The 21,973-nt window shown below is 44.5% G+C and overlaps 1 protein-coding gene across 5 annotated transcripts in view; it reads left to right on the forward strand.

Moving 5' to 3' along the window:
• LOC147022718 (calpain-9-like) overlaps window positions 1-21,973 on the forward strand; it is a 151,090-nt gene that overhangs the window by 62,322 nt on the left and 66,795 nt on the right. For all 5 annotated transcript variants that reach the window (XR_015059881.1, XR_015059882.1, XM_085887520.1 and 2 more), the window contains exons 5-6: window positions 2,962-3,130; window positions 5,346-5,429. Coding sequence is in view for 3 of the 5 variants with exons in the window: in XM_085887520.1 (XP_085743646.1) it covers window positions 2,962-3,130; window positions 5,346-5,429 (253 nt within the window). In the remaining 2 variants the exon portion in view is untranslated. The remainder of the gene's footprint in view (window positions 1-2,961; window positions 3,131-5,345; window positions 5,430-21,973) is intronic.

Here is a 21,973-nt window from a genome sequence, read left to right on the forward strand (position 1 = left end):
CCCGGGGTCAGTATAAAGTGAGTTAGGGGGTTAGTCAAATTTACAAAATGGAGGTCGTTTTGTTGTTGGTGGGAGTGTAGGCTCGAAACCCGTTTGGAGGGGTGCAGGAGCCCTGTTGACGGGCTTGGGAGCGTGGCTGCGAAAGGAGAGTATCGCTGAGTGGGTACCCCGGGCACCAGGCGAGTTGGCCGTGGAAGGCCAAGGGCCCATGGGGGGCTGGGATAGCGTAGTGGGCACGGGTGCGCCTGCTTGGTGCGGGGGCCCGGGGCGCCATTAGCCGCGTGGGCAGTGTTGTGGGCACGGGTGACCCTCGGAAAGGGGCCTGGGAAGCCAGCCTGCCACGTGTGCGTTTCAGGGGAGGTGCCATGGGGGGTCGTTTCGGCAGGGGTTGGGGAAGGGTTTTGGTGGAAAGGGGGAGGGGAGGTGTCATACACCGCGGCCGCTGCCGCACCCATTTTGGGCTCTGGGTTCTGTTGGGCGAGTTCGTTTTCCTGTACAACCAACATTTCCTGCACGGGGATTTCATCCTGAGCCATGGATTCTACACATTCTACATCCATTTCTAATACCCCCGGCTCCCGCTCGCCTTGAGATGCCATCTTGCTTCTCTTGAAGGGTTAATTTAGCTCGCTCGTAATTTGGAGGGAATCGGGGGTCGCTTCTCTCACCCCTGGGCCGATTCCCGTGAATTTAGCCGGAGACAGGAGAGCCCGTTTTCCCGTTCTCCGATACCAGTGCCGCGAGGAGGGCGATGAGTTTATATTGCACGACCTGACACCAGTGTTGCGGATTCGCGCCCGCCGGCGTGCGGACGGCCACGTAACTCGAATCGCGGCACGTCGCCCACCGGACGGACAATCCAGTCATGACCCTCTCGGACTAACGCCGGGAACCAGTCACGGGTGGACCTTTCAGTCTCACCACGATCGTGCCAATCGGCCCTCGCGTGGGATAGGGTTGCTCGCCAAATTCGACCTACCTAAGTACCCACACGGAGGGTAGACCGGGCGATCGCACCTCGCCGCAGGTCGACTTCGGACACGGGCCACTTTAAGCGACCCGTTCCGTACTATCGGGATAACCGAGCGGTGTTATTCGTCGGCCTCGACGGTTCGATTAATTATCGGGCGTTTTAGCCCACGACCAACCCTTTACGTGAAGCAAGATGGAGATTCAATGAAAGAAAAGACGAAGCGAAGCGGGAAAACAGTTCAACATGAAGCACATTTATTTCGCGATGAACGGAAAGCACACATATACAATTCCACCAAAAGCACATGTAAAAGAAGAAGACAATGCAATATTACACAAAAAGCAAATGCAACAATGCAGATCTATCCGACTACCGAGCATATATATATATATATATATATATATATATATATATATATATATATATATATATATATATATATATATATATATATATATATATATATATATCCAGCCACTCAGGAATATGGAGGTTGGATTAGCGGCTGGTAAAATGGCCGCAAGAGTTAAAAGAGTTTACCGACCAGACATTCATCAGTCAGAGCAAACTATAAAGTCCAACACCAGGCAAAGACATTCCATAGAGGGTCCAAGAAACTCAAACAAACACATTGCCATAATAATGCCACTCTAATAGCTTCAGGAATGCAACAGAAAGTGGCTGCACTGACCATCATGTATTTATTTTTAGGAAGTAGGAGTGAGGGGTTGTTCAACGGATGTAGAAAAACATCATGGTTTTGGATGGAGGATGTTCTAAGATGGGGAGCAGCTGTCTTGAAGACCTGAAGGGAAGAAAGAGATTGAAGAGAATGTAAAATTTGGTTCCACAGGCAGTGATTCTGGATTTTGGGAGTTTCACGACAGGGGGTCGCTGGTGGACCGCATGCACCTTGTATATATCCGGGGGGGGGGGGGGTACAAAGACTGAGATAGCAGAGCGTGCAAGACCAGAAATGAGGCGGTGGAACATGGAGACACCTGTGACTTGTCAGTGATGGCAAAGTGATAGGCCCTTCGACTCAGGTTCATCGCAGAAGATTCCAATGATCTTGAAGGTCTTGGTTTCACGGCATCAATCTGAGCAAGGTGTGCGGCAGGTGCGCCAGCCCAGAGAGGAAGGCAGTACTCCATCAATCTGTGAATGAAGGCCTTGTAGGTTACCAAACCTTCAAATTGGCCAAGGAAAGACCTTGCACGATAAAGGATGCCCATTCGGCAACTGGCTTTGGAGGCCATACGGTCTGCCCAAGAAAGATCATAGCTGGTGGCAGGGCCCAAACTTTTGAGTGACTCAACCTCTTCAAGTGGTTTGTTAAGGAATTAGATGGGAGGGTTTGCCAGACGGTCCTTTCGGAGTGACAGGGTGAGTGTGTAGCACTTGTCGGGGTTGAAAGACATATTCCTAGTGTTGTACCAGCTCCTTATTCTATCAAGGTCCACATATGAATATATTTGAATGTGAATAGTTTGTTAATTGCGATTTTCAATTGGTTCAATAATCCACTGCGGTTTTTTTTTAACTTCCACAAGCGAATGAAGACAACAAATTGCCATGTAGAGTGCCCTCTGAACGATAGTGTCCAACACCCTAACGGTGAACACCAGTATGATGTTTTTGGTCGATTCTTCTTCTGTCGGAACTGAAACCCAGAATAGACATCTGCAGAGGTGAAATTACACCTCTGAGCTATAATTTCATCCCATCATAATGTATTGAATTTACTCATTATGAATGTGTTTTATGGTTATACTGACTGAAACCTCTTTCACCAGTAGAGTCTTCACTTTAAAAACATTCCCAAATCATGTAAAAGTGGGTTTGGGGGGGGGGGGTGGAAATGGGTCCTTCATCATGATTAGATGTTGATTTTGTTTACAAATCCCAGCGAGTAATGGTTGTGATGCACCCCCAGAGAGTTACAATCTCGAGCTGCTGTGTCCAATTTCTGATGGCTCACTCCGCAGGTTGAATGGTTCATACGAGGCACTCAAAGGGGGAAGCATTGCCGAGGCGATGGAGGATTTCACGGGAGGCGTCTACGAGTTCTACAACCTAACAAAGGCCTCGCCAAACTTATACCGCTTCATGCACAAAGCACTGCAGAAGGATTCCATGATGGGATGTTCTATCGATGTGAGAAAGAGCACAGTTTACAAAATTACACGACTTGAAAAACTCGAACTTCCATCCTCATACGTTTTCACTTCATTTGGCCATGAATGTGCAGTTTGTTTGTTTTTTTCTCAATTCATTTAGGGATTTAAGTTGATAAATCTAAATAACAATGTTCGTACTCTGAATGATGCATCACGATGTCAGCGTTGTGTTGCTTGTCAATAAGATGTTCTTCGATCCAGGGTGATCATCTCATAACCTCATTAATTATGACCAAATACTTACAATTATTCGTTGCCGGCGGTGATGATTCAGCAACTTAACAGACAACTGAGATCATATTGATGGAATGATAAGGAGATGGGTTATTCAATCATTTTTGGAAATTTTGTCCGATTTAGACACTTTTTGTGGAAGAGTGAGAAAGATAGAAATATAAATCGATGATTGTCCTTTCAGGACGTTTTGTTGAAATATGTGGTTGAAATTTACGAATTCCTTAATTCATGTGTACCATCATATGCCACCGGATGGAATCAACAGGACGTTTATCGGGGAATCCTTACCACCATGGGAAGCAAGGCGAAGCTGATGTTTCAGGTGTTAGCACTTCATCAGAGCCAAAGAGATGCAAAGGATTTTTTGCTCCGATGAAAGGTCAATGCCCAAAACGTCAGCTTATTGCTTCCCACTGTGGTTAGCAATAGCATACCTCCCTCGATTAACGGACGTCCTTTTGGTTCCATCCATCATTAATTATACCCGTCTGCCAATACAGGCCAACACTGAAATTCACCAGCATGACAAGTTCTTCATTTATGATATTCCATTCGTTAATGTGTACTATTCTATTCGATTTCATTTGGTGATAAAGCATGAGCAATATCTCATGCTGGACTTTATGTCCAACTTGCAGAGGTACCTACACCTTGTGTGGAAGGAATATTGAGTTTAGAATTAAGATAATGATTTGTAATACTGCCGACCACTGGGTGGTGCTATACCATACACATTTACATCGAGAGAATTGGGGTCTCCCCCCCCCCCCCCATGCTGAACCCCCTACACTGTAGGTTTGAAAATGTTTTCTTGCATCTCCATTTGCCAAGAGGATTCCAATGGAATACAATTCGACAACAAATTATATATATATATATATATATATATATATATATATATATATATATATATATATATATATATATATATATATATATATATATATATACACACACACACACATACACACACACACACATACACGCACGCTAACACATACACTACACACTGTTACAAAGTGTTGTTGCTGCCAAAACGGTTTCTTGGCAAGGGTTATGCTGGGTAGTTTCCCATCCCTCTCTAAGCAGTAGTTGGGGCTCAAGTTTGTAATTACCTCCACCTCCTATGGTGAAGGAGGTTATGTTTTCACCCCTCTCCGTCTGTTTGTTTGTGTTGCAGCATATCTCAAAATGTTGTGGACGGATCTGGATGAAATTTGGTGGACAGGTTTTGGTGTGTGACAAGGACAAACTGATTCGATTTTGATGAAGATCCAGATCCGGATGCTCCTGGTAGAATTTTAAAGTGATTCTTCACCATTGAGAGATAGGGCCCAAAACAATATATAGCACGATATCTCAAAAAGTTGTGGACGGATTTGGACGAAACTTGGTGGACATGTTGGGGGGTGTGACAAGGACGAATTGTTTCGATTTTGGTGAAGATCCGATTCCGGATGTGGACACGAGAATTATTTAATTTCGAAAGAGATCCTTCACCATTGAGAGATATGGCCAAAAATGATATAGTACTGTCGCATAATATTTCAAAAATGTGATGGGCCCGATATGTTCTCATAGATCAGGCATTGCGTGGTGGAGGTATGCGCTCCACCGAGTGCCCTTCTCGTTTAACAATGAGAATGTTCGTGATTGAGTGATCCTGTAATAGATCGAGCGTTTTCACTACGTTATCAATGTAATTACTGGAAGGAGAATTTGCACAATTACTGCTGGAAATTAAACGCAGTCATTACAGCAAAACCCTCCTCCAATAGTTGATACCATATAATTAATTAAAACCAAACAAATCTTAACTTTAATGGAAAATACACAATTATCTAAAACGGTTTATGGTGCAACCTTGGTGGATATATGTTGCCTCATTGTCCTTGTGCAAAGTGAAAGGCATACGAACCATTGTCCTTCAATGATGGCTGCTTGTGTCTGTGCAGGCAACAAACCTTGCAGACGTGGAGATGCGCTTGCTCAATGGGCTTGTAAAGGGACATGCTTATTCCATCACCGGAGTGAACCAGGTTTGTTATATTCAACCACTTGTACGAGTTTACATCTTCATTAAACTTCCGATGTGTTTGGTGAATCGTTGAATCGAGAATTCAGATGTGGATGCCTCTGAAGCTACATGCTTGCCATTGAGGTGTGTAGCTTGAGTTTATTACCTCCGCCACCGAAGGTGAAGAAAGTTATGTTTTCACCTCTTTCTGTCCGTTTGTCTGTTTGTCTATGTGCAGGATATCTCAAAAAGTTGTGCATGGATCCGGATGAATTTGGTGGACATGTTCGGTGTGTGACAAGGGCGAACTGATTAGATTTTGGTGAAGATCCAGATCCAGATCCGACGACTAGAATTGTTTTAAGTGATTCTTCACCATTGAGAGACAGGGCCAAAAACGATATATAGCACAATATCTCAAAGTTGTGGACGGATTCGGACTAAACTTGGTGGACATGTTGGGTTTGTGACAAGGAAGAATAGATTCTATTTTGTTGAAGATCCGAATCCGGATCTAGATACGAGAATTATTTAATTTTTTAGTGATTCTTCACCATTGAGAGATTAGGCCAAAAACGACATTGTACTGTATAGCACGATATTTCAAAAATGTATTGGGCCCGATATGTTTTCGTGGATCAGGCATTACGTGGCAGAGGTATGCTCTCTGCCGAGTGCCCTTCGAGTTACCTGTCACCAAAGGTGGGTGGAGGTTATGTTTTCACCCCTGTTCGTTGGTGGTCGCTAGACTACCCTTAGTCTCAGGTTTTCCGTCTGTCTGTATGTCTGTTGGGTGGTCGCGAGACTACCCTTAGTCTCAGGTTTTCCGTCTGTCTGTATGTCTGTTGGGTGGTCGCTAGACTACCCTTAGTCTCAGGTTTTTCTGTCTGTATGTCTGTCTGTCTGTATGTCTGTTTGTATGTAATGGACAGCTCTGGAGGCCAAAGGAGTCAATCGATTTTGATGAAACTTGTCAGGTAGGTTCATAGAAGGATGTCGTTCTATGCTTTTGAGCACTGTTGCTATGGACGCCACCGTTGCCTAGCAACGGGACCTTGAAATTTTTGAAAAATCCCCCAAAATTTTTTTTTCGAAAATCAAAAATCGGCTTCCGTGATTTTATGCGCACTATAATCAACCTCTTTGTCAAAAATTTCAGCCCGATCCGTCAAAAACTGTATGACTAGTATGCAATTATGTAGCGACCACCCATGTCGCCTACCGGCTTGTCTGTTTTTTTGTATGTAATGGACAGTTGTGGAGGCCAGAGGAGTCAACTGATTTTGATGAACCTTGACTGGTAGGTTCATACCACGATCTAGTTATATGCTTTTGAGCACCGTTTCTATGGAAGCCACCGTTGCCAAGCAACGGGACTTTGAAATTTTTGAAAAAATCCGAAAAAATATTTGTATATTTATTTTTTTCGAAAATCAAAAATCGGCTTTTTTTCGGAAAATTCGGAAAAAAAAAATCGGAAAAAAGTGCCGTGACGTACACGACGTGCTGATGTACCCGCGCTCCGAAGGTAATTCGTGATGTGGTTTTTCAGCCGCTGCATAGCAACGGGTTAGCAAAGAAACTCAAACGCGCAAACTCCCAGCCCATATGGCACCTCTTCGCCAAGTTTCATCGAAATCGGTTTGCTGGTTTGTGCTGTGGAGCCTCGCGTTGCAGAGACACACACACACACACACACACACACACACACACACACACACACACACACACACACTCACACGGAAAACCCGACAATAACGGATATCTAGCGAATTCCAACAGACAAGCCGGTAGGCAACATGGGTGGTCGCTAGACTAAGGCGAATTTGAAATATGTAGATAAGAGAACACATCAGATATGCTGATGTTTTTTTTTTCTTCGGTATGACGGTGATGTTGACACTTCGATTTCTAGTGCGGTTATAATATAATATAATTAATAGGCTGCCGCTCAACGATTGAAATCATAACCGCACTAGAAATCGAAGTGTCAACATCACCGTCATACTGAAGAAAAATTAAATTATAAAAAAAACCAGGGAGTCTGGAACACTGACGCTAACCATTACCTCGACGTGTTTCGACTTATGAGTAACTTACAAGTTACATGTGTCGACGTGTGTCAACGATTGCATAACATGCCTACAACTTATGGCCAGCGTATGCGGAACGTGTGAGTCATACGCTGGCATACGTCGAAAAATTTTCAACATGCTGAAAATTTGTCGACGTACTCGGCGTACTACGACGTATGCCAGCATGCTTCAGCGTGCTCTTAACGTATACAAAACTTACCCATAACGTATTCGACGTGTGCCAGCGTATTCGGCAAATTTTTCATACGTCGGCATACGCTGGCTAAAACGTCAAGGTGTGACAGCGGCTTGACACTTCGATGTGTCGTGCGGTTATGATTTGAATCGTCGAGCCGCAGCCTATTAATAGCCTACGCCACGTGATTGGTGGCGATACACCGCCACGCGCTATGCATAAGTTAGACTATCGTTGGGCATAGGTTGTGAACACCGACAACACGCTCAGCATTCGTTGATATAAGTTATCTATTTGTTATCGAAACGTTCTGTGTACGTTACTAATACGTTATACATAAGTCCAACTCGTTATGAATACGTCCAAAACTGGAAAAAAAGCATCAATAGTTCAGCGTACGCCAGCGTTTTACATACATTTTGATACCTTGCCATACGCTGGCTAAAACATCAAGGTCTGACAAGGCCCTTAAAGCCCTGTCACACCTTGACGATTTAGCCAGCGTATGCCTGACGTATGAAAAATTTGGCTAAAACGCTGGCACACGTCGAATATGTTATGGGTAAGTTTGTATACGTTAAGAGCACGCTGGCATACGTCGTAGTACGCTGGCATACATTGTAGTACATTGACACTCGTCGTAGTACGCCGAGCTGTTAGACAAATTTTCCATGCTTGAAAATTTTCAACGTATGCCAGCGTATGACTCTCACGTTCCGCATAACACTGGCCATAAGTTGTAGGCACGTTACGCGATCGTTGACACACGTCGACACACGTTACTTGTAAGTTACTCATAAGTAGAAGCACGTCAATGTAATGGTTAGCGTCAGTGTTCCAGACTCCCTGTTTTTTTTTTCTTCTTCTTTGGTATGACGGTGATGTTGACACTTCGATTTATATTGCGGTTATAATATAATACAATTAATAGGCTGCCGCTCAATGATTTAAATCATAACTGTAGTGTCGTGGTAGGGGCGCTTGGCAGGCAGACACGAGCGGAGGAACAGTTGAGCCTGGCTGTGTTGCACAAGCGGGAGCGCGAGCGTACTTTGCCCGCAGCTCTCCTTTATTACGTACTCAGTACACACACGAGCCGTAGCGACCACGGCACCCACTACAACGCCTCAGGCGGCGCGCACTCCTTATATCCCTGGCAGACACGATGATCACGCCGACCACTCCCCCACCATCTTGCCCTGCCCCGCAGGCCCGCAGGCTACACCACACTCCTCCCTCCTAAAACTATGATTACAAAATGATCATCATCATAATAAGCATAAGCAGCACGAAATACCACGGTATCAAAGCAGACAAGGTACAAAAAAGAAACAGCATAGTATAAAAGCACATCACATCATATAACGTGTCGATGCGAGCGAGTGGAGCTGCAACGGCCAGGTTCCGAAGACTGAGTAGCACCAGGAACCTACAAAACCCTGACCGCGTTACCGATATGAAGCAGCAAAGCGAGAAGCACAGCATCACTACGCAGCAAAAACGCCCCCAGGCGGCTCATGCTTACATGGCCTCCGGCGAGGTCGTGGCGACCTCCCGAGCAAACCTCCCCCGGCACCATCAAATGCCACCGGCCCACAAGGCGGCACATCTCCCCCAGCTAGACCTGAAGCAGATAAACATTCCGAGGCCGGAAGTCCGCTGTCTGGAAGCCGTGGCGCCAACGCCAGACCCAACTGACCTTGGGTGGGAGCGCTGAACAGCGCCGCTGGCTGGATGCAACCAAAGCCCCACAACAACCCACGCACCACAATCAGTTGAGACCCCAACGCATGTCCAAACGGCCTTGAGCGAAAACAGAGAGCCGCGTCCCAGGCGCCAGGCACGTCTGACCTTGCCGAAACCAGAGGTGGGGGTAACGCCGAACAGCGCACCAGCCCTGGCTCCGAGTCGATCTTCGAGACCCACACGGCAGTTATACTGTAGCAACTCCATTCAAAGCACACTTCAACCACAGGTTCGTCATAAATCAATAAGAATATCGTTGGTACAATTGCAAACTCATTTTCTCGTACAGCGCGTTCTTTCGATAAAATCCCTGCACATGACAAAGCAACCACCCGTGGCCTGGGGCAACGGGAGGACAACAAAACCTCTTTATTGGCCACCACCGCTCCCAAAGCCTCCACATCATATCGATCATAATGCAAATCCCATCGATTGATCTCAGCCAAACTTATTCTCACACATGAACTGTAGGCATTTATTTCAACAACGTTAAACCGCATCACTCTAGCAATTAACAACAAACACGCAATGAACAGCAGCCCATAACCCACATCACGAGTCTGTTTCTTGGTTGTCGACTCGATGTTGCGAACCGTGACTCTCTTGAACGCGACGGGCTCGCTGCAACTCCCCGTTGAAATCGCCTGACCGACACAGGCGCGCATTGCCTCCTGAGCGCCGCCGAAGCGCGAGAGCTGGCATGGCTCCCGTTGCTTCCGAACCGCACATCACCGTTGCAGGCAGCAATGAACGGCCGCTCCCGTTGCATCGATGCGGCTCCCGTCGCCAGAACCTCGCCCTCGGAACTCGAAGACAGCCTCGAAGGGAGCACCGGCACACCTGGAGGTACGAACTGGAGATCCAGCCCGAGGTGCATCAACCAGTCCCGACCCAAAAGGGCGGGCCCCTCCCCTCGCACCACAAACACCGCACCACAAACAATCGCCTCGCCGGTGTACGTGTGCGATGCGAAGGCAGCACGAGTGGACTCAACTCGACACCCGATCAGTGCCCCGATCACTTCGACCTCGCCTGGCATCGGTCCTGTCACCGTCGGACCAACTGAAACCAGGCTCAACATGGGCAGCATCAGTGCCCCGGTCATCTCAACCTCCCCTGCCATTGATCTTGTCACCTTTGGACCAATTGAAGACAGGTTTAACATCGGCAGTATCTCCCGCTCCGGGTCGCTGGAATCTCCGTGCCCAGGCTGCAAAACTCGATCCGAGGCGTTACCGTGTACGCCATGCACCGAACACCATACCGGCAGTAGGTCTCGACCCGGGACGGAAGGATCGCTTCGCACACCGCCATCCATGACAGTTATGATGAGCGATGACTCTCGGCACACACACCGTAGACGTCCCCGCGTGCTCAGACCGCCGTCCGAGTGATCGCATTGCAACGCTCGTCCACGACCCGCGCCGAAGACCGCGCGCACGGCCGTGCGCGCCTGGCACATCGCGCTGACCTCCGGATCATCTGCTGCCCACCGACCATCGAGACCTCGGACATTCCTCAGAGCTCGTGCGACGTCCAACGCCGCGTCCGAGCTGAACTGCGTGTCCTCGTGCTTTAGCCGTGACCATGCAGAAATCATTCCCCCGATTTGTCGTGCCTCAATAAAATGAACACCGAGCGCGACCGTTGTCCACTCGACGTGGCCGAAGTCGACTCCGACGAAGGCGGGCACGCATCCGTGCGCCGTGCCCCGACTTCCTGTCATGCCTGAGCTGGCCGTGCCGGCGAGCCTCCTGGCTCCGGAGCCTGTGCGCGCGGCGAGCGAACCTGCGATACGCTCTTCGCGATGCGTCCTCCTCCGGAACCTCGAACCACGCGGGGTGCGCTGAGTTACTCGCTGCTGCTCCAAACCCAGCCAACTGCTCACGCCGATCCGAACATCCTTGTCGAAAACGGGCATAAGTCCGTATTCAGCCATCCTCGTCAGCCAACTGTAGTGTCGTGGTAGGGGCGCTTGGCAGGCAGACACGAGCGGAGGAACAGTCGAGCCCGGCTGTGTTGCACAAGTGGGAGCGCGAGCGTACTTTGCCTGCAGCTCTCCTTTATTACGTACTCAGTACACACACGAGCCGTGGCGACCACGGCACCCACTACAACGCCTCAGGCGGCGCGCACTCCTTATATCCCTGGCAGACACGATGATCACGCCGACCACTCCCCCACCATCATGCCCTGCCCCACAGGCCCGCAGGCTACACCACAATAACCGCACTAGAAATCGAAGTGTCAACATCACTGTCATTCCGAAGAAGAAGAAGAAAAAATACAGGGAGTCTGGAACACTGACGCTAACCATTACATTGACGTGTTTCGACTTATGTGTAACGTACAAGTAACGTGTGTTGACGTGTGTCAACGATCGCGTAACGTGCCGACAACTTATGGCCAGCATATGCGGAACGTGTGAGTCATACGCCGAGTACGTCGAGAAATTTTCAACATGCTGAAAATTTCTCGACGTACTCGGCATATGACGATGTATGCCAGCGTGATATGAAGTATGCCAACGTACTACGACGTATGCCAGCGTGCTCTTAACATATACAAAACTTACCCATAACGTATTCGACGTGTGCCAGCTTGGTTCAGCAAATTTTTCATACGTCGGCATACGCTGGCTAAAATGTCAAGGTGTGACAGCGGCTTCACACTTCGATGTTGAGTGCGGTTATGATTTGAATCGTTGAGCCGCAGCCTATGAATAGCCTACGCCACCTGATCGTCAGCGATACGCTGCCGCGCTATGCATAAGTTAGACTATCGTTGGGCATAGGTTGTGAACGCCGACAACACGCTCAGCATTCGTTGGTATAAGTTATCTATATGTGATTGAAACGCTCTGTGTACGTTAGTAATACGTTATGCATACGTCCAACACGTTATTATACGCCCAAAACTTAAAAAAAACATCAATAGTTCAGCATACGCCAGCGTTTTACATTCATTTTGAGACCTTGCCATAGGCTGGCTAAAACCTCAAGGTGTGACAGCCCCTTTACTAAAGTGAATACTAAAGACACAAGAACCACATAAATTCATGTCGAACATAAATATATGTATGAATAAGTTAATACTAGTAACTAAATATATAAATGGAGAATATACTGTCGATAAATGTTAATTTTAACAAATTAGTGTACTCAGCAAAAATAGCGGTGTGTAATGCCTTTCGATGCCTGAGGTTTGGGTGATGATTAGCGAAATTACTGATACAGTGAGGCAGAGCCTTCTTCTTCATCTGATATCTGGCTGGTTTCATGCATGGCTGGCAAGTTTCCTTTTCTTGGTGAAGTTCATGGGGTTTTGTCAAGTTTCAAGAAGGGAAGAAGAGTGGTCTGGACAGGTTTATTTGTCTTATTCTGGTATACTGTCATTCCTTATATCAATTCCACTCATTATGAAGGGTTTTGGGAAAGTTTGGCAAAATATATTCTCAATGAAAGTCAGACAATCACTCGATACCAGACCATGTGCAACTTGAACTGAACCCGAAACCGATAGATTTTAGAGGAACTGAACCTGGAACTGGATTTGCCAAAAATCAAACAATAAAAATGAATTTAATTCAACATCGGCACTATCAGCGAGACACTGCCGAGAGAGAGAGATAGAGAGAGAGAGAGAGAGAGAGAGAGAGAGAGAGAGAGAGAGAGAGAGAGAGAGAGAGAGAGAGAGAGAGAGAGAGAGAGAGAGAGAGAGAGAGAGAGAGAGAGAGAGAGAGAGAGAGAGAGAGAGAGAGAGAGAGAGAGAGAGAGAGAGAGAGAGAGAGAGAGAGAGAGAGAGAGAGAGAGAGAGAGAGAGAGAGAGAGAGAGAGAGAGAGAGAGAGAGAGAGAGAGAGACACACGAACATGACACACGAACATGACACAGACAGGATTTGAGGTCCTTTTTTGACAAAAGTATGAAATTGCATGTGTATTTACATTTTACAATTCAACAATGCCAACAGAACAGGAAAAAAAAAAATGAAAATGAGGAAAACAAGAGCAGCAAGTGAAAGTAAAGCAGTTCATTTTAACAACAATAAAACAGTGCAGTTCCTCAAAGTATGGAAAGACTTTATGTTTTAAGAAAATATATTTTGACAGATATACTATTTCATTTTGATGAACGTCACAGACACTTTCCAAACACCATTTTCCACAAAATCATCAAGTGCAGCCATGGTCTTGGAAAAATTAAATTCAAGTTTTAACCTTGCAGATGCAAGCATACTGAGAAACGACATGATGCTGCATTGATGTAAGGGTAATTAACCATTCCGCTTCTCCTTCCCGGATAGGTATGTTACAAGTTTCGCTGTAGCTACAAAGAAACACAGCAGTTCATACTTTGTCGTGCTGACATTTTCTTGGGAACCCAAAAATATAGGGTGCATCAACGGATGATGTTGTACTCAACAAAATATACACGCTCGCCCTAAACTCGCTCGGTCATCTATACTAATAAATGTCAGACTGTGTCAGTATCAGTCAGTCAGTGTGTGTGTGTGTGTGTGTGTGTGTGTCTCCTCCATAACTCCAAAACCATTAAGCTGAGCAGTCTGAAACTTTGTATGCATACAAAGGGAACTCCAAGGGAATGCATGAGTTAAAATTGGGTGTTTGGATGAATTAAAACACCCCTGTTGAAGATAATTAACAGCCTTATTTAATTAAATCCTTTATCATGAGCATCAGCCTGGTGTTGGCTTAGTGGTTAGGGTGGCAGCTTGGGATCCCAGGGTCCTGAGTTCAAGCCCCGTTGGCTGCTGAATTAACACCAGGAGGTTGACTCAGCCTGTCATCCTTCCGAGGTCGGCGAAATGAGTGCCAGTGTACTGGTCCCGGTGTATGCCCCGGTTAGAATAGGTGTACCATATCCCTGTGTGTTGTAAGAGGTAACCAGGGTTGGTGTCAGGAAGGGCATCCGGCACTCCCAGATTGGCACTTATTGGGATTTGCCACGTTCGTTAATCAATGCTCGACCATTGGTGATAAACAGTTACAGGTTGTACCTTTTTCTTCCATTTTGTTCAATAAGGCTTTGTTATTCTTCCTTATGAAATGACAAGTGGTATCTCCTCTGATATATAAATAATAACACACTGGAACATAATCGGGTCGGATCATCGTGCCAGGTGCCATCTTCACCACCACTGTTGTGTGAAGAGACGCGGTGCGTCTTCTCACGATGCAGGCTCTCGTTTCCAGAAGGAAAATGTAATTAAGCAAACAGCCAACGTAACTTGATGGGTGTTAGTGTAATTTTATCCTGACCTGTGTATTGCCATCTGATTAACACTCAGCAATTCCATTAGGAGTTCATTTGGACCATATCGGGAATGATAACATGAGATGAGGTTGGTGCGTTGGGAATCGATGTAAACGATTGTAGTCCAAGAGATAACACGGTGGTTATTCATGTTTCGGAGGCCAAAAGGTTTGTGCTCATTTTCTGGGAGGAAATTTTGTGTAGAATTCAAAAATCCATTTCTTACAGTCCTCAGCTTGGAGGGTCATGTGTGAGAGCCCTGTGATTCATCGTACTATCAGGTCGATTTTTAATCGAGAAAAATCGATTTTAACAAAATTTAATTTTTTGAGCCTAAAAGTATCCCCAGTAGCATGTGAGGTATCAAAATAAATGTAAGACCCATAAAAACTGTCAAGAATTCAAAAGGGCATGTGGTAAGGGAAGTGTATTAATTATGGGGAATTTTAACTTGCCAGGGATAGATTAGGTACAGGAACAGGGAAAGGGCAGAACAGATGAGGATTTCCTAGTTTTAGTCCAGAATTGCTTTTTAACCCAATTTGTAGATAAGCCCACGAGGGGGAGTGCAGTGTTACACCTCCTTTTAAGTAACGATCCCAATATGGTGGAACAGGTGTTGGTTGGGGAGCACTTTGGATAAAGTGACCATAACATTGTGTGTGCAAAGATTCTGTAAAGGGTTAGAGTTCAGGATAGTAGGATAAGGCTATTAAATTTCAGGAAGGCAAACCTTGAGGGTATGAGGCGAGAATAGGGTGATGTAGATAGGAAAAAATAACAACAGGACAATCAGCATCAGAGAAATGGGAAACCTTCAAGGACCAAATGTGTTGCGTGCAGAGTAAGTACATTCCAATGAGGTGTAAAACTAGAAGCAGAAAGAGACCAGGGTGGTTGAGCAGTGAGATAAGGAACACGATTAAGGAGAAGCAGAAGGTATTTATTAGGTTTAAAATAACAGGACTGGAGTTAGATTTATATCACTATCGGAGTAAACAGAGGCAAGTTTAGAAAATAACTCGGCGAGTCAAAAGAAAGTATGAGAAGGACATGTCTAAGAATATTAAACATAATAGCAAGGCTTTCTTTAAGTATGTCAGGGGAAAAGAATAGGTTAGGACCAGTGTGGCCCCATTGAGGAATAGCACCGGGAGAGTGGTTAGTGATGAAAGTGAGATGGCAGGCTTATTAAACAGGTATTTTTCATCAACTTTTACACCAGAACAGTCAGGAGAATTGCCAATAGCTGAGAATATCAATAAATATGGTGAGGAAGGGCTTTTACAGAAGATCTACGTTGGAGTGGAGGAATTAAAGGAACAGAGAAGACAAGATAAGGCTCCGGGTCCCGACAATATTCACCCGAGAGTATTGATGGAGGTGGCTGAGCAGGTAAGCGAGATATTAATTGATATTTTCAAGAGCTCACTGGAGTCAGGACAGGTACCGGAGGATTGGAGAGGAGCAAATGTAACATCACTATTCAAGAAATGATCCAGAGAAGAACTGGGGAACTATAGACCTGTCAGTTTCACTTCAGTTGTGGGGAAGGTATTGGAGACATTAATTAAGGACCAGATGAGGAACCATTTAAATAAATACAGACTAATTAAAGGTAGTCATCATGGGTTTACTAAAGGTAGTTCCTGTCTAACAAATCTTTGAGAGGTCTATGAAGCAGTGTCTGATTGGGTGGATGAGGGAAAGGCAGTGGACATAGTATATCCAGACTTTAAGAAGGCATTTGAAAAGGTACCACATCGGAGGTTGTTAGCCAAAGTGAGGGCTTGTGGAGTGGCTGGTCAGGTAGGTAATTGGATTGCAAACTGGCTTGGTAATAGGAAGCAAAGAGTGGCTGTGAATGGGAGGATGTCATGCAGGGAAGATATAAGTAGTGGGGTACCTCAGGGATCAGTACTCGGATCATTATTATTCTTTGTTTTCATCAACAATTTGCTTAGTGGGGTGAAGAGTAGGCTCTCCAAATTTTCAGATGACAAAAGCTTGGAGGTAAGGTAGATATCAGAGGGAGGGGGGGTGGTGGTGATCAGATTCAGGAAAGTATTGATACTTGCATGGATTGGGCTAAAGATTGGCAGATGCAATTTAACCTGAAAAAGTGTAAGGTGTTGGGGATGGGTAAGAACAATGAAAATTGAGATTACAGGATGCAAGGGATAATTTTTGAGCGTGTCACTCAGGAGAAGGATCTGGAGGTGGTAATAGATATGGGAGGTAAGCAGGCAGCACAGTGCCAGGCAGCTATGGGTAAAGCAAATAGGGTTTTAGGCTGTATAAGGAGGGGGATCATTTATAAATCAAAATAGGTGGTGTTAACATTGTATAGGAATTTACTGAGTCCACATCTAGAATATTGTGTGCAGTTTTGGTCACCACAGTTCTGGAAGGACATTGATGCCAGGGAGAGGGTTCAGCGCAGGGCTCCCAGATAGATTCCGGGCTGAGCAACCTCAGCTATGAGGAGCGGCTGAAGGAGACGGCTTTATTCACGAAGAAGGATGCGGTTATGAGGAGATATGATAGAGATGTTCAAGATAATGAAAGGTATAGATAAAATAAGTGAAGATGAATTTATTCAATAGAGTAGACAGTGATAGGACCAGGGGCCATAGCCTGAGAGAACAGAAGAGTGAGTTAAGATGGTAGTAAGGCAGGGGACTTTTACTCAAGGAGTAGTTAAAGCATGGAATTGCCTCCCTGGAAAGGTAGTGGCAGCTGAAACAGGAGATAAGTTTAAATTAGAATTAGATCGGTATATGGAAGTTATGGTAATAGAGCGATGTTAATAGGACTTTTAGGTGGCTTAAGTATTGATGAGTGATTGTGTTTCAGGAGTGCTGTTGGTGGAGGTCTCGTGAAGGAGTGTTGTGTGGGTGATGTTGTTTGTTTTTAACCAAGCCCATGCCCCCTCCCCTGAGGAGAAGGAAATATATATTTACGAAAAAATACGAAATACAAAAAAATAAACAAAACTTCAAAAATGACAAAAACCTAAAATAAATATATTTTTTTAAAAACACTTTAAAAAATAATAATTAAAAACAATTTTTTTTTGTATTTTCTTCTTTGGATATTGTGTTGATAAATTAGTATGGTGTTGATGTCGTGCAAGCATGATGGGCTGAATGGCCTCCACCTGTGTCTGATTTCTTTGTATATTTTGCAAAGTTTAACAAAAAAGTGATTTTTACATGAAAAAATCCTTTTATTTTATCTGATTTGACAACAGAAAAATGGTTGAGTTTGAAAAATGTATAATTACCAAAACTTTTTTGCTGTCAAAAAATGCCTGATTATCTAGTATTTTGAAAATGTAAAATTCTTACTTGTGTGTTTTGTACTGTAAGCTCCAGAAATTATAGTATCATCTCCCAACCCCCCAAAATGTTTTTTATGTTTTTTAAAAAAAAGTTGGTTAATTATGTTGAAATTTTTGTTGTAAAAATGAATTCTAATGTTTATTTACAGGTTTGAGGTGGTGACTAGATTATTGTTTTATTTTCCTTCAGTTCCATTTTCGGTTAAAGGTTCTGATATAAGAATAAATCTGTGCTTCTTATAAGGCATGTTAAAATACATAATGGATGTATATTGTATGATTATGTCATACCTCTAATGTAGATGCTATTATTACCAGCATATTTTGATATTTTTATTCCCAGTTTTGTGGTGGCAGCGACTTCCTGCCTTATTATTTCTGCCACCAAAGATGGAAGGAGGTTTAGTTTTCACCTCTGTTTGTTTGTTTGCTGGATATCTCAAAACGTTATGGACGGATTCAGATGAAATTTGGAAGACACTTTGGGTGTTTGACAAGGACGAACGGATTCAATTTTGGTGAAGCTCCGAATCTGAATCCAGATCCAATAATTTTTTAGTGATTCTTCACCATGGAGAGATGAGGCTAAACCTATATATAGCATGATATCTCAAAAAAATGTGGACAGATTCACCTAAAACTTGATGGAGAAGTTGGGTGTGTGACAAGGACTAATCCAGTTTTGGCAAAGATCGGAATTCAGATCTGGATACGAGAATTTTTTATTTTTCAAGTGATTCTTCACCATTGAGAGATTGGGCCAAAAATGATATGTGGCATATTTCAAAAATGTACTTGGCCTGAGATGTTCTCGTGGAACAGGAATTGCGTGGTGGAGGTATGTGCTCCACCGAATGTCCTTCTAGTTTTCCTTCCATTTCTCTTTAAATTATAACACAAAGACCTGTATTGCTGTTCTCTTTTACTTGCATAACAGTGCATTCGAGTGATTAGATATCTATTAGATTGGTGGTGGTAGTTTAATAAAACTGGTTTATTTTGTATACTTTCAGGAGAGTGATGACAAGACGATACCATGGCTGAATTAGATGATAGTACTGAATCTGAAGATGGGACTACAGAAAAACATTACATTCTGCATACAGGACCAAGTAGACAAGAGACTTTAAAGGCATTTAACGAAGACACATGGAAGCAAGCAAAGTCAGCTGCAAACTACCGTTTGTCTCATCATGATGCAGCTTCAAAATACAGTGCACTATTACATCTCCCAGAAATATATGGCCAAAATGATGGTTATCACAACTCTTGTTACAAAAGTTTAACAGCTGTTCCTAAGTCAGACACATCTGAGAAAACATCTTACCATCATGCGCTGTGCTCTGATGTTAAACATCCTTCTTCATCTTCTCGTGATTTTTCTGCAAGTCTGTATTTCTGAAACTGTATTTGAAAAAGTCTATTTTCTGCAACTGCAGAGAAAAACGTATGAAAAGGGTGACGTCGTGAACAACGAAGGGATAGTCAAACTGTTGGTGCAGACTCCAAAATAAAGGACTCTGCAGTAAAACTGAATGATCATGCTCTGACTGCTAAAATTGGAAGCATCATGTTTGCAGCAAAGGAAGTGCATGACCAGCATTCGTGCCGAAAGGCTTATAATAGTCCAGGAGCAAGGACCTGAAAAAACTGAAATCGTTCAATACTCCCGACAGAAAAGGTTTGACTTGACAGAGTAGTAGAATAGACCCTATAGAACACCTCCAGGTAGTATGTGGTTTGAAATTGTGGTATCATTAAAATTCTACAGGCCATTATACATACCAAGGGTACTTACCAAGAGGGTCACTGTGGGCTAGCAAAATTTAGGGGGAGGGGTAACGTAAACGTGAATAAACGCCATTATTCCTGGCCCATTACGATAGCAGCTTGAGGAAGACCAACAAGAGCGTACTCATTGCTGAGTTAGAGAAGAAGGTAGATGTCCATCCAAAACTGCCACAAGTCACAACCAGCCAGATGTCTATGGCCCACATCGTCAATGCAATGGCGCTGGTACAGATGACAAAGTCCGCTGGTGCTGCACACTTCGGTGAAATGGCATTCAAGTATTACAGCCTGGTTACTGCCCCTCTACATCGGAATGGTTGTCAGCGGGTTGATGTTGTCTTCGACTGGTACTCCAGCCTCTCAATCAAAGCTGGGGAGCGAGAGAAACGAGGAACATCTTCAGCCTTAGAGGAGACAATCCAAGGGCCAGCCACTCCTATTCCAAAGCAGTGGATCAAATACATTGGAAATGTAGAAAACAAAGTCAACTTGTGTGCCTTCTTGGCAGACACATGGTGCCACATGGGGGTAGACACTCTGCTTGATGGTCAACACCTAGTCATCAGTGGTGGTTTCAAGAACCTGCAGAAGTCTGTGCTAGTCATCAGAGGGCACTGCGAAAAACTGGTTCCCCTCAAGTCAGATCATGAAGAGGCAGACACATGAATATTGCTACATGCAAAACATGCCTCTCATTATCACAACAGGATTGTGATTCAATCACCTGACACAGATGTGGCTGTCCTCTGCACCACACACTACAGAAAACCCCAGTGTCGGGAGCTGTGGTTTCGGACTGGAATCAACGATAAAGCTACGTATATTCCTATCCACAGCTTGGCACACAAACTAGGACCTGAGCTGTGTAATGCTTCACTCGGCTTCCACGCACTCACTGGGTGCGATTCAAACAGTGCACTCTCAGGACTCGGCAAGAAAAAGGGTTTCAATGTCTTACTTGACAGTAAAGAGCATCAGGCCAGTCTGGGACAGCTTGGAGAAGAACCGGAGCTCAGCAACAGCACTTCAGAAGCATGCGAAGCTTTCATATGTGTAATGTACTCAACAACCAAGGGGGCTGGGAGTAAAGTGAACAATGTGAGATACTGGCAGTTCTGTCAAAAGGAACAAATAAATGAAAATCTCCCCCCTACATTCGACAGCTTACAGCAACATATGAAACGAGCCGACTGCACATGCAGAACCAACCACATGCCATGCACAGAAGCATGTGCATGTATGGCCGAAGAAACTTGTGAAAATCCAAGAACAATCTTTGAATCCATTGGTGAAGAAGACGCTGACTAAAAGTTACAACAGATGACATCTTCATGCTTCCATGGCGAATGTGATTCCTTGTTGCCAGACACAAATATTACAAACCGCTCTGACGAATGTGCTTCCGTGCAACCATGCACAACTATTATGATTCGCTCTCACTAATGTGCTTCTGTATTGTCATGCACAGCTCCCAGTGTCGACCATGATAACTATTATCATCAACTATGATGAATGAGTAGCTTCCATGCTGCCAGAGACAACTATTATACTCGGCTTTCACTAATGTACTTCCGTGTTGCCAAAGACAACTATTATGCTCGCTCTGATGTATGTGCTTCCGTGTTGCGATACACGAGTAAAAGACGAACACTAAAAATAACAGTTGCAGTTTTCTTTATGCGTGCCTCTGTATGTATATGAATTTCTGCAGAACAATACCTTCTTAAGCGTTTGATTTCCAAAAAGTACACATACCAATAGTAATTGAGAAATACCGTTCACCTTCATATGAAAACACAATTAAAAATGTCAGAAAGTTTGAATTAGTATGATATTTTAGCTTTGGTGATGCCATGGCAAAGGCCATTTTCAAATAACTGCACATACTCTGATAAAGAATTATAATAGGAAGCCAATGATACCTCAATATTGAAAATTGGTTGAGTCTAGACAAAGATATTCACGTTTACGTCACCCCTCCCCCTAAATTTTGCTAGCCCACAGTGACCCTCTTGGTAAGTACCCTTGGTATGTATAATGGCCTGTAGAATTTTAACGATACCACAATTTCAAACCACATACTACCTGGAGGTGTTCTATAGGGTCTATTCTACCACCCTGTCAAGTCAAACCTTTTCTG

Source organism: Eptatretus burgeri, chromosome 7, assembly GCF_056783735.1.
Source record: "Eptatretus burgeri isolate ZD-2024b chromosome 7, Ebu_testis_v1, whole genome shotgun sequence".
Lineage (NCBI taxonomy): Eukaryota > Metazoa > Chordata > Myxini > Myxiniformes > Myxinidae > Eptatretus > Eptatretus burgeri.